Genomic DNA, 13,059 nt, shown 5'->3' on the forward strand with positions numbered 1-13,059 from the left:
TTTCCTTGTATGAACGAGAAATCTCTGGGCATCCCATAGTCAATGGGAGTTCACTATCAATAGTGGTCTCTTAAATAAGGATTTTATCACTATAAAGTTCTTTCTGCATACTGATGAGCTAAACAACTTTATCTTCACCCTGAATTCTTTATAGAAGTTTTTATTCAGGTTAACTTTTTTATGTAGCTAATTTATTAATACTTTGATTTATATTATTTGTTAGCCATAACTTTTAGTAGATGTAGACCCCACGCCTATTTATCAGAGTTGATATCAATTTTATGACATATTCCCTGATTTGAAATCTAGACTTGGTTTGTTTTTGCATTAGGGAGAGAAAAATAACAAATGACAAATAAGGACTATATGTTTTAAACACGTTATAGAAAGATTATACCAAGAAGTCCTGGAATTTATTAGAGAGGTGCTCCATTAAAGGGGGATAATATATTAAGAACACAATATTGAAGTTATAAATATCCCCATTTTTATGAATGATGGGTTTCACATTTCTTTTTATTGGTTCATAATGTAGTAAAATTCAGGCAGCATTTCACTATGGGTTATTTAAACAATGAAGTAATCTCATCTGAAGGCCATGTTAAGATAAGGCTGAAATATTTGTCCAGAGAAATATTTGCTCAGATTTCTTATTTTAGGATAAAAAAGCAAATGGACATTTCCTATTTTAATATGATTTCCTGAAGACAAGGCACACAGTGAGGTCCACATTCTCCTCCTTCTCAACTGATCTCCACTTCCATTCTTACATCTTTGAAATGGTACCGATCTTAACGGAATTGGCCGCCATGGTTTCTAACCTAACACCTGGGATTATAAATATCTCCCAAATGTCCATTAATATCCTATTATTCCGAATCTTTCTCTGCTCCTTTGACCCCCTTTTTCTGATGCCTGAGCCTCTCTGGAGTCCCCTCCCTTTCCACCACAACCTCCCCGGAACGAAACTGGCCAATCTGTCCTTCAAGAAGTTCCTGGGTGCCGTGTGCTGAGTCGTGGTCACCAGTTCTTTGTTCCTCGGCCTCTATCTGACCTAACTCGGTGTTTTCCTTCCAAAGTCACGTCTTTTCTATATTCTCCTCTTCCTGTATTTCATGGGTATTTTCCCAGTCATTCTGTTTAGAAGTTTGTCTCAATCTTTTCCTTCTTCCTTTAAACAGTAATCAAGTTTTAAAAAATGTTTTCTCCAAAATCCTTTCACATCCATCCTATCCTTCATTTTCTTATTCTTTGTTTCTGCATCTCCTATATTTTTCTTTCTCAGGATATTTTTTTTATCCCTAGAAGAGTGACATTATTGAAATATTCTCTTGATAATGTCATTTCTCTATGAAATACGATAAAAGATCCACTCTAGGGCTTTCAAGGCCTTCTATAATCTGGCACTATTCTCCATTTCATTCATAAAGTTGCTAATATATCAGGATAAAGAGGCAGGTATACTACTAAATTTACTACAATTTGATACATTCTGTGTTATTGATGAGCATGAAATGCTATGGAAACACAGAGAATGGTGTCAATATATGCTACTTCAAGGCTTGTTTTTGATTGATAAGTTGACATAACATTTGATTAAGAATAAAAAAATAACTTGGGAAGATGATTTGCCAAATTAATGCCCATAGGTATAATTAACTGAGTTTAGGGAGATGTTTGAGAAGATCTTGGATTTTTATGTTACTTTTCACTTCCAGGTTAGAAAACGTTAAAACCTATATTAACTTTTAAAACATAGTCCTGTTAATTTTTTCTTCAGGATAGAGGATAGTTACAATATAATAGTAATATATATGTATATATATATATGTAATATTGTTTCAATCTGCAGAAGTTATATTTTACTAAAAGCCTTTCTTTCTAGGAGAGAGTCTCTTAGTTCTTCAATATTAAAAACAAAAAACAAAAACCCAAAACTCCACACCTTTCAGGAGCCTCTAAAATGATGCAACTGGCGGAATATATATTTTTCAATGTTTTAAATGATTATTGATACTAATATAGTGTTTACCGTATTCCCAATGCAAGAGCAAAGAGAACCAAGTACATCTCTCATTATTAGGATAATAAAAAATATAAATATTTATTTTTTTAAAATGTTAAGTGTTTACACACATACTACCCGCTTTCAATAATTCTTACATAAGAAGCAAGTACATGGTATTTCTTCTACTCTTTGAGTTTTAAGGGGACCTGAGGGGCGTTGAAAGTTATTGGAGGGGGATTTCCTCAAAGAGCAGTGATTGTAGAACATTTCACGGGAGTAAAAAGCAACTTGAATTCCTGTTTCTGTCCGGCAGGAATCTTCTCAGTGCTCAGCTTGGCCTCTGAGTGCACAACCCTGGCTGCGGAACTTCCCAAGGTGTCCTACGTGAAGGCTTTGGACGTGTGGCTCATCGCGTGTCTCCTCTTCGGCTTCGCGTCCCTGGTGGAGTATGCGGTCGTCCAGGTGATGCTCAATAACCCCAAGAGAGTTGAAGCAGAAAAAGCCAGAATTGCCAAGGCTGAGCAGGCAGACGGGAAGGGGGGGAGTGCGGCTAAGAAGAACACCGTGAATGGCACGGGCACACCTGTTCACATCAGCACCTTGCAGGTAAGGATGACGTCGGCCATCAAAGTGCATTCTGCGGGTTTAAAGGTTTGGTAGAATTGGTCCTCACTCGTTTTTCTCTCACAGATGAAAAGGGACTAAGCACAACCTACTTTTTGGAAAAAGAATAGAAAACACTTAGGTCCAATACTAACCGAGAAAAAAATCAACACTTTATCAGATTACTGGAGAACTTTCCGTGGAATTTAAGGATGCTTAAATTCCTTTGCTTTGATGGTCACCATTGAATGTGGAGACCTTGCCCAAATGACAGACCTTCTTACTCTTTCTCATTTGACAAACCTTCGTGAGTGGCCGGGGGGCTGAAGGCTTATGGGCCGCATGTTCTTGATTCAATCTCCCGCCCATTCCCCATCAAGTTGGAGAGCTTCACAATGCTCATGTCAGGCAGGCTACTTCTTTACTGGGTGCCTGGCTCATAGGGAAACTATGCCCATGGTTTGGGATTTGTCCGGCGCAGAGTGAATAGCTAGAGAAGAACTGAACAGTTAAAACGCATAACCTTGCCTTGTCACTTGGTGATGGGTCTAAGAATAGCGGACCATGCCTCTAGATTCAGGTACTGATAAATCCTGGGGCCACAGACCACATCATGGATTGAGGACAGTTGTCTACTCACCCCAGCATGCCTGTGCTTGGTGACCTCTAGTTGAGAAGACCCTAGGCCAGGGGACCATTTCCACTGAACGTAGCATGGTAAGTTCCACAAGAGACTAACAGGTCCAGACCATCCTACAGCCTTGGAAACCTTGCCTACATCTGGCCCCAGACCATGTCCATTTGTTGACTGCCACTCCTACCAACACCGAGAACGTCAGACACGTTTTTAGAGACACAGGCAAGCAAACTGTTCTTACGTGGTGCTGTCTGCAGGTCTTTGTTTGTTTGTTTGTTTTTCTTTTGAGTCATTCATCTCATTTTCTGAGCCCACAGCCAAGACCCTCTGCAAATACTTTGTTGCCGCCTTGTAAGGAGGTTCCTCCAGCCCTTGAGCTCTTTATACCCTAATCCTCTTCATGAAGGATATGTATAAAATATCCATTAATGCAGAGCTATCATGGCCTTAAAGAATCATGTCTTTGGCATATCTCTTTCCATTTCCATGCAACGTGTCTATATCATTCCATGTGAAGTGAGTTTCTTGTAGGCAACATATCATTGGTTGATGGCATGTAATCTTCTCTGCCATTCTCATGTTTTAATTTGTATATTTAGATCATTTAAATTTAATGAACTTATTGATATATTTAGGGCTTCAGTCTATTTTATTTTATTTATTTTTTAAATTTTATTATTATTTTTTATTGGGGTATAGTTGCTTTACAATGTTGTGTTAGTTTCTGCTGTACAACGAAGTGAATCAGCCGTATGTATATGTATATCCCCTCCCTTTTGGGCCTCCCCTGTCTGCCCCCATCCCACCCATCTAGGTCACCACAGAGCACTGAGCTGATTTCCCTGTGCTATACAGCAGGTTCCCACTAGCTATCTGTTTTACACATGGTAGTGTGTACATGTCCATCTCAATCTCCCAATTCATCCCCCACCCCCCATGTCCACATGCCCATTCTCTACATCTGCATCTTTATTCCTGCCCTGCAAATAGGTTCATCTGTACCATTTTTCTAGATTCCACATATATGCGTTAATACACGATATTTGTTTTTCTCTTTCTGACTTACTTCACTCTGTATGACAGACTCTGGGTCCATCCACATCTCTACAAATGACCCTATTTCGTTCCTTGTTATGGCTGAGTAATATTCCATTGTATATATGTGCCACATCTTCTTTATCCATTCATCTCTCGATGGACACTTAGGTTGCTTCCATGTCTTGGCTATTGTAAGTAGTGTTGCAATGAACATTGGGGTGCATGTGTCTTTTTGAATTATGGTTTTCTCAGGGTGTATATTTTGTGTCCTGTTTGTTCTATTTTTAATCTCTTTCTTCTTTCTTCTTCTTCCATGTGACTGCTTGAACAGCTTCTAGAATGACATTTTGAGTTTCCTGTATTGTTTGTAAGCATGTCACTCTCTTGCTTGGAGGCTGCTCCAGGTGTCCCATTATATACACACGACTTTATCAGTCTCCTGGTGTCACTCTGTTGCCACTTTGTATGATGTGTAGAAATGTTACCTCCCTTTAACACCTTTTGCTTTCCTCTTCACATGACAAAATTATTGTAAATACTTCTTAGAACCTAATTAGAAAGTGTTACAATTTTTGCTTCACCATCAAACATAATTTGGAAAACTCAGAGAGAAAAGGAAAGTTTATTGTATTTGTGCATATTTTTGTTTACTTTGATCTTTCTTCCATTCTGATATTCCAAGGTTCTATCTTTTATTGTTCTCTTTCCTTTTAGAGAATTGCCTTTATCCATTATTTTGGGTAGCTCTGCTGGTAACAGATCCTCCTAGTTTTCCTTCATCTGGGAATGTCTTGGTTTCCCTTCATTCCTGAAGAATGTTTTCACTGGGAATAGGATCCTTGGTTGAAAGTTCTTTTCTTTTGGCACCTAAAAGTATTGTGCCCATTCCTTCTGGCCTCTGTGGCTTCTGAGAAGAACTCTGCTTCATTCACACTGTTTTTCTCCTTTAGATAAAGTGTCATTTTTCTCTGGCTGCTTTCAAGATTTTTTTTTTTTGCCTTTAATGTTCAGAAGTTTAATTATATATTTTGGAGTGGCTTTTTTAGGGTTCATCTGGTTTGGGGTTTGTTCAGCTTGTTAAAAAAAAATGCAGGCTTATGCTTCTTGCCAAATGGGAAAAGTTTTCAGCTGTTATTTCTTTGAGTACCTTTCCCCCATCCTTCTAGGACTGTGATGACATAGATGTTAGATTCTCTGTTACAGGCCCACACGTCACCACCGAGGCTCTGCTCATTTTTCTAGTAAGTTCTCTGTTGTTCAGGTCGGGTAATTTCTCCTGTTACACCTTTAGTTCACTGATTTCTTTCCCCACCCCCTTCTCTTCCTGTTGAGCCTATCCACGGAGATTCATGTTTTGATTAAATGTATTTTTCAGTTATAAAATTTTCATTTGGTTTTTCTTTTTCTTTTTTTACTTTATTTTTTTCTTTCCCTCCCTTCCTTCCTTCCCTCCTTCCCTCCTCCCTTCCTTCCTTCCCTCCCTCCTTCCTTCCTTCCTTCCCTCCTTCCTTCCTTCCTTCCTTCCTTCCTTCCTTTCATCCTTCCTTCTCTCTGTCTCTCTGCTGGGATTTTGTACTCCTTTTCCCAGGCTTTCCATTTCTCATTTGCTCCAAGCATGTTCGTAATTGCTGATTTTGCCGTGCTGCTTTAAAACCTTTCTTGGATAATTCTAACACGTTTCATCTTGGTGTTGGTCTCTATTGATTGTACTCTGAGATCTTCCCCAGTTCTTTGTACCATGAGTGATTTTTCTGTTGCCACCTAGACAGTTCATATTATGTGGTGAGATACTGCACCTTGTCTAAACTTTCTGTTTTTGCTGCCTTCTCTGGCTGTTTGTCCGGGAGAAGGAAGGCTTCTCCCTCCTTGCTGCCTGGTGGACGTGAAGTCCGGGCCCCTCACACAGCGGGGTGGGAGCTCCCATTCCTGCCTGGTGACCTCAGCGTCCTTGGTCCCTGTGTGGCCTGCCTGGCACGGGGTGCCTCAGTACACTGGCGACGGGGAGCAGCTTGGTGCTGACACGCAGAAAGGATGAAACTCCAGTGCCTCGATCCCCATTCCTACTTATCAACATTGTCTTGTGTACTTTTGTACAATTATACTTACATAAACATCTTTTTCAAAAGTTCTTACCCAACAGGATTGTACAAATATCTATGTGGTATAAAGATATAATAATAAAGCCAACATTCAGAGACCAGCTTCAAAAAATAAAATTACCAGCACTTGTTCAAAATTGAAAAAAAAAAAAGGAAACAACCTAAGTGTATAAAGCCAGAGGATGTGGTAACAGATTTTCATTTGTTTTTTCACTCAGTCTATGTTGGTTTTCTTCTCTATCCATCTCTGAGCACTGCCATCTGGCTTTTGCCCAGAAAATATGCCTCAGTGTTTGTACGGATAAAGGATACCGTCCTGGTACCTGAAGGGCTGCTGGGGAATGATTTGTTTTACATCTTACACTAAGCATCATTTTTACCCAGCCACAATCTAGTAAACGTGAATAGAATCCACATAATCAGTCAATGTATTATTCTAACTAAGGCAAAAACTAGAGTGTACTAATAGTGTACAATGACATGGTTTCCTTTTTCGGTAAAACAGTAAATATTTTAGTGAAGATCCCCAAGGTGAATCACAAAGGTCGGGAGTAAGAACAGTGGAAGATTAAGCAGTGGAATCATGGGTTCCCCCTTCTGTGGCCTCTCCTTAAGCCACTGGTCAGCCCTATCCCTCTGTCTTTTCCAAGAGCTTTTCTGACAGCCAGAGAGAGTTCAGTGTGAAATAATTATTTTGTACATTGTAGGGAATTGAGTCAAATTTAATAATTCAGAGATGATCAACTGAATAGTCTCTGTAGCATATGATCTGGCTGAAATATCCACAGTTTCTTTGGATTTTCTGAGTTTGGATTCTCTGGCTAATTCATCTTCAGGCAACAAGTGAGGAATGCCTTTCGTTGGTCAATCTTTGGTTCATGATCCTTGTGACCATTTTTAGTTCTTACTTGTGAGTGTGGTTCAGAGACACAGTCTGTCTCATTGCAGGGATAAATGCCTCAGTCTTTTATAAACAACCCAATTTGGCAATAGGATCCCTGGGGAAATCAAAGGTCAGAGGTACCAGAAGACGTTTGTATTCTGTATGTTCTGCTACTATGATCTGTGTCATGGTTAAATGTTGGATTTTCATTTATTGGTCAGTCTTTCAACTGAGAACTCTCACAAGCCTGGGAGCATGTAAGATAAATGATGATTTGCGCCTTGATCCCTTAACATAAAATAACCTACCAAAAGTTTATTCCATGACATAAGCCTTGTTATATAGGTAACGTTTTAGAGCCCTAAAGGTTCAGGTAATTCCGTGGTTTAATCAGTTGACTATTATTTCTGTTTGACAAAAAGACATAATAGTCAACTGAATAAACCATCATATTTTTAAAATATCTTTTTGAAGACGTTTTATAAATAGAAAAATTCTAAATATCCTGTCTTTAATATTTATTCTCAGGTTGGAGAGACCAGATGCAAAAAGGTTTGTACGTCTAAGTCTGATCTGAGATCTAACGACTTCAGCATCGTGGGAAGCTTACCGAGAGATTTTGAATTGTCCAATTATGACTGCTATGGAAAACCCATTGAGGTCAACAACGGACTTGGGAAATCCCAGGCCAAGAGCAACAAGAAGCTGCCTCCTGCCAAACCCGTTATTCCGACGGCAGCGAAGAGGATCGATCTTTACGCAAGAGCGTTGTTTCCTTTCTGCTTCTTATTCTTCAACGTTATCTACTGGTCTATATATTTATGATAAACCTTTTCCATTCGTATAAAGTCAAGTCCCATTGCATTGTGAACAACCTCGTTCATTAATGCCAACCTGTGAACATTCTTTGCATTTTCATAGCAATATATTGCATTTTGGATGCCATTGGAGTGCAATACAAATACGGCGCCTTCACCATGGGGAATGGCAGCATGATCTTGTTACGTCTGTGCTCTAATCATGATGAGGTATTTATGTAAAGCAAGCATAATTGCTTCAGGACTAAATGAAGGATAAGCATACTACATAAAATAGAATCCGAACATTTCTCTCCAGTTAGTGTAAATTGCAAATATGCCGATAATTCTGATAATAAAATGGGGTGCACTCTGAACCCTGTTATGTCATCATCGCAATGTATGTAGTGTTTCAAATCCCTTTCCTTGTAACTTTCAGAGAAAGCCATCTTATTCTTGTACAATTTTAGATGGTATTATCATAGATAAAGCAAAAGTATATTACATATGGTATAACTTTATAAGTAGAAGTATATCAACTCTAATTACATGAGCTCTGTGGAGAAATAAAGTTCAAACAAATTCCTAATTTGTAAAAGCAGCTCATTTTAAAGTGTGCCTGTATTGTCAAATGCCAGGTAATAAAACCCAGTAAGCATTTTTGAAACAAAGGCAAATCTAGATTTACCTAAATTCGTGCTGAATTCTGGTTTCTCATAAAATAAAAATTAAAGTAGATATATTGATTAAATATTTCTGATAAAAGAAATTCTATTTAGTCCACTTTAAAACCTAGATATATTTTCATGGATTTTATTTTGTTGATACAGAGTATACAAAATCATTGTGCCTTAAAAAGAGTCATAAATATTTTAAATTGGAATATAGTAATGAATATGTGATTTCATACCATTTGTAAGAAACCAAGAGGAAGATACCTTATTACTAGAAGTAACTTGAGTTGGGAAGAAAAATCCATAATCATTAGAGGATTTTAACTTCTTTATTTTATTAAAATGCTCACATATTTTAAAGTAAAATTAAATTTTTTTCCTGAATTTCTTTTTTTCTTATTTGAATAGTGTTTGATTTTGTTACAAGACATTTAAAGGTTAAATAAATGATTACTTAGTTAGGTCTCACCTCCATTTGTATTTTCTTTCTTGCTAAAAGTCCAGGCTACTTGGATTTACTTGCTTTGGTCTCATTCCAACTTGCAAATAGGTACTTTCTGGTCTATAAGACTTGTATTTCCTAGTAATATCAGAGCCAATGTACCTTTTTATTTCTCCATAGCTGGTACTAGGACTATCAGTAATCCATGTAACATAAACATAAGACCAAATAAGTATATTGACATTATTTGGAGAGTTTGCAGCAGCTGAGGGTTTGGATTGTCAATTCAATAATAAAATGTGTTTACATATTGTTTATGCAAATTGCCATCTATAATTCAATGTTATTTTATTGAAGACTTTAATTTGTAAAAGAGTCACTGATTACTAAATCTTTAAAAGACGAGATATATCTAGTCCTCTGTGGTACTTCAGCACCCTCTAGTTGCAAAAGCATAGTCAACTGAATCATTTTAAAAATGCCACAAGTCACCCTATTGATGGACTTCAACATCCTGCTAGGACCCGGATAATAATATCTTAAACTCTGAGAGGAAAAAATGTCTTGAATAATACTTAGACCATTTAAATTTGTATTTATAATAATTATATTTGCTTATGATCTTTGTTCTTCATTCTTGCAAATTTCATTCATTTTAGGGAGTTTGATTTAGATATAGAGTTTTAAGTGGGAAATGTACGAAATGGAAGACAGTTCTCATTCTGTAAGAATTTATTTCTTGAAAATAATGTGAATGAATTCCTTTCTGTAATATAATATTGTAGCCTCTTCAGATCCATTTTAATACCCAAATGTATATAAATAGCTGTCCCAGGATTAAGTGTGTATATATAACTACAAATGGAACATTACACAATGGTCATAAGGAAGTACAACTGGTGTCCACTAACAGTTGCTTTCTATTGTTATCTCGAGAATTTAGTCACTTAACCCCAGGGTAGTTCTGATCTGTGTACTTTAAATATTATGTCTTTCTAGGAAACTAGCAGTATATTTATCTGGATGTCAGTATCGCAAATTCCATGTTTCCAAAATAAAAAAGATCTTCTCCTTACAAATCAGCCGCTTCTCTTATTTTCTGTTTCCAGTAAAGCCATCACTATTCCAGTCCCCCTGGGCCATCTGCCTTCCTCTGTCACACGGTATACCCTGTCAAGTTCCAAGTCCTAAAATTTCCCCCCTTACACCAACCACTGCTTCTCCATTTCTGCAGACACCACCCTAATTCAGTTTCCCTTTCCCGTGCATCAGACGATTACAGCAGTCTACAAACTTACTTTGTGATGTTTATTTTGTAATTGCATAAGTAATACATGAATATCTCGACGTATTAGAAAAACAGGTGTGTCTAAAATAAGTAAGCCCTTAATGTTGTCATAACCTTCTATCTTCAAACCTTTCTCTTTTCCCAGAGGTCACCACAGTGACCTCTAGGCATCTACAACCTCTATCTACTTTTTAAATATAACAGATAATGTAATGGGATTTAACGTAAATGAGATTTTACCATATGTACGGTTTTGCAATTTATTTATTTTTCATCTACTATATTTTGGAGCTCTCTCTATGTGAGGATATATTGGATGCTAATAAATCTTTTGCCTCCTATTATTCTATAGCGTGAATGTGCCTGAATTTAGCTTCTTTTTAAACATGAATTTTGATTGTTTTTCTTTTCTAGTACAAAATAGCATTGCACTAAATATTTTTGTGCACACATGCGTATATTTCCATGAGGTGGATGCCAGACGTGGAGTTGCTGAGTTGAAAGATGTCTACATTTTAAATTCTGGTAATGTCTTCCAAAATCCTTCCAAAATACCTTTAGATTGTCAAGATGCTGCGTGCAGACTCTCACAGCCTGGTCATCTCTTAACCTGTTGTATGTAGTGTACGTATTACTTTTCTTTTTTTAAAACTTTTTTGATCTTGTTTCAGACTTCCAGAAAAACGTGCAAAAATATTACAAAGAATTCCTGTGCACCATTCATGCCAGTGCCCCAAAGGTTAGTACTTCATCACACTGGGTTTATTTTCCCTCTCCCACTGTGTGTGTGCTCACATGGGACACTTTTTTTCTGAAACATTTAAAATACAGTTGCAGAGATGATGATGACCCTTTGTATTTACACACTTCAATGTATGTTTCCTAAACAAGGAACATCCTTTCATAACCACAGTAGTACCAGGTACCCACATCAAGAAATTGACATTGATAAATTACTCTAATCTAGAGACCTTATTCAAATTTGCCAATTGGCCCACCTTTTTTTGTTTGTTTGTTTTGATTCTGGATGTAATCCAGTATCACATTCTTTATTTACTTGTCATGACATTGACTTCTTTAAAATAAAGCTGAGATCACAGCATTCTGCTCAAACATCTTTAGAGCTTTGTATTGCCCAATGAACTAAGTAAAAAAATCCTCTCGCTGACATAGAAAATTCTCCTTGTTAAAGTTTAACTTATCTTGTAGCTGTTTCTCACATTACTCACATCTCAAACTCCAACCAAACTGAAGCTGACCTTTGCTTATCACACTTGGCAGTGACAGGATTGCTAAGTCCAGCGAGGTACCTTTCCTTTTAGGTTAGTGTTTAATTTTACGTCTCATTATTTCTCTTAAGTGGGTCAATCTTGGATGGTTTGTCTTCACATACTCATTTTAACTGATATGATTTTATTCAACATTAAGCGTTTGTCAGTTATACAGTTTCGTCTCTACTGAATAATAAAATTAAAAATATTTCCCATTGCATATGCAGCGTTCAAATTAAGCTGCTTTAAAAACCATTCAATTTATCATCATCCATATCATGGAAAATTTCAGTTTACATAAATAGCTGGATATAAAAATTTAAAGTACCAGGCCTAAGATGAGAAATAGTTTGAAATCATTTTTTTATAACCTTTAATAAGGATTTCTTGTTAAAATTTTATTATCTTGTTTTAGAAAAGCAGATTTATTCCAATTATATTTTCAAATGAAGTGCATATGTTTACACAACCTATCAATAACCTAGCATTCACTAATTCCCCCCAACCTTTTTTTATGAAGCTGGTCGTAACCTTTTAAGAGGTTAGGGTCCAGTTCTTTCGAAGCATTGGAAACATCAATGGAGTAAATATGCTTTACCGACTTTCTTGTGATGGATATGAAAGGATAATATGGATGCCATATTCAAGGGTGGTTATAATCTTAGGGTGTTTATATACACATATGCATAAACTTCATATTTTGAATTTTAATACATTTTGCATTTTCTCCACATACATACACACACATATATACATAGGTATTTTTTTTAATGTATTTATTTTATTTATTTATTTTTGGCTGTGTTGGGTCTTGTTGCTGTGCGCGGGCTTTCTCTAGTTGCAGCGAGCGGGGGCTACTCTTCGTTGCGGTGTGCGGGCTTCTCATTGCGGTGGCTTCTCTTGTCGCGGAACACGGGCTCTAGGCGCGTGGGCTTCAGTAGTTGTGGCGCACGGGCTTAGTTGCTCTGCGGCATATGGGATCTTCCCGGACCAGGGCTAGAACCTGTGTCCCCTGCATTGGCAGGCGGATTCTTAACCACTGCACCTACCAGGGAATACATATGTATTATAAAATTTTGTCCTTAACCAGCAAGAACAATGAGAAAACTCGTGAATTCTGTTCCAGTTGGTATTTCTGTACTCCAAACAATAAGTGCATTTTCACTCTCATAAGTATTTTTATAGTTTCCAAATCTCATGTATCACACCCAAAACAAGTCTTTCTAAATCCTCTCAGAGTAGAATACTAAATAACAACAACAAAAATGTAAATCAGTAAATGCTTCTTGGGTACTTAATATTTTGAAGGTCTTGTGTTA

The 13,059-nt window shown here is 37.1% G+C and overlaps 1 protein-coding gene across 5 annotated transcripts in view; it reads left to right on the plus strand.

Annotated features, from left to right (window-relative positions):
* The window catches only part of GLRB (glycine receptor beta), an 83,263-nt gene extending 72,450 nt beyond the window's left edge, over positions 1 to 10,813 (plus strand). For all 5 annotated transcript variants that reach the window (XM_057547378.1, XM_057547379.1, XM_057547382.1 and 2 more), the window contains 2 exons: positions 2,322 to 2,614; positions 7,797 to 10,813. In XM_057547378.1, coding sequence (XP_057403361.1) covers positions 2,322 to 2,614; positions 7,797 to 8,093 — 590 coding nt within the window. In that variant the 3' untranslated portion in view covers positions 8,094 to 10,813. The remainder of the gene's footprint in view (positions 1 to 2,321; positions 2,615 to 7,796) is intronic.
* Positions 10,814 to 13,059: the final 2,246 nt, after the last annotated feature.

The sequence above is a fragment of the Balaenoptera acutorostrata genome, chromosome 5 (genome assembly GCF_949987535.1).
Source record: "Balaenoptera acutorostrata chromosome 5, mBalAcu1.1, whole genome shotgun sequence".
NCBI classification, from domain to species: Eukaryota; Metazoa; Chordata; class Mammalia; order Artiodactyla; family Balaenopteridae; genus Balaenoptera; species Balaenoptera acutorostrata.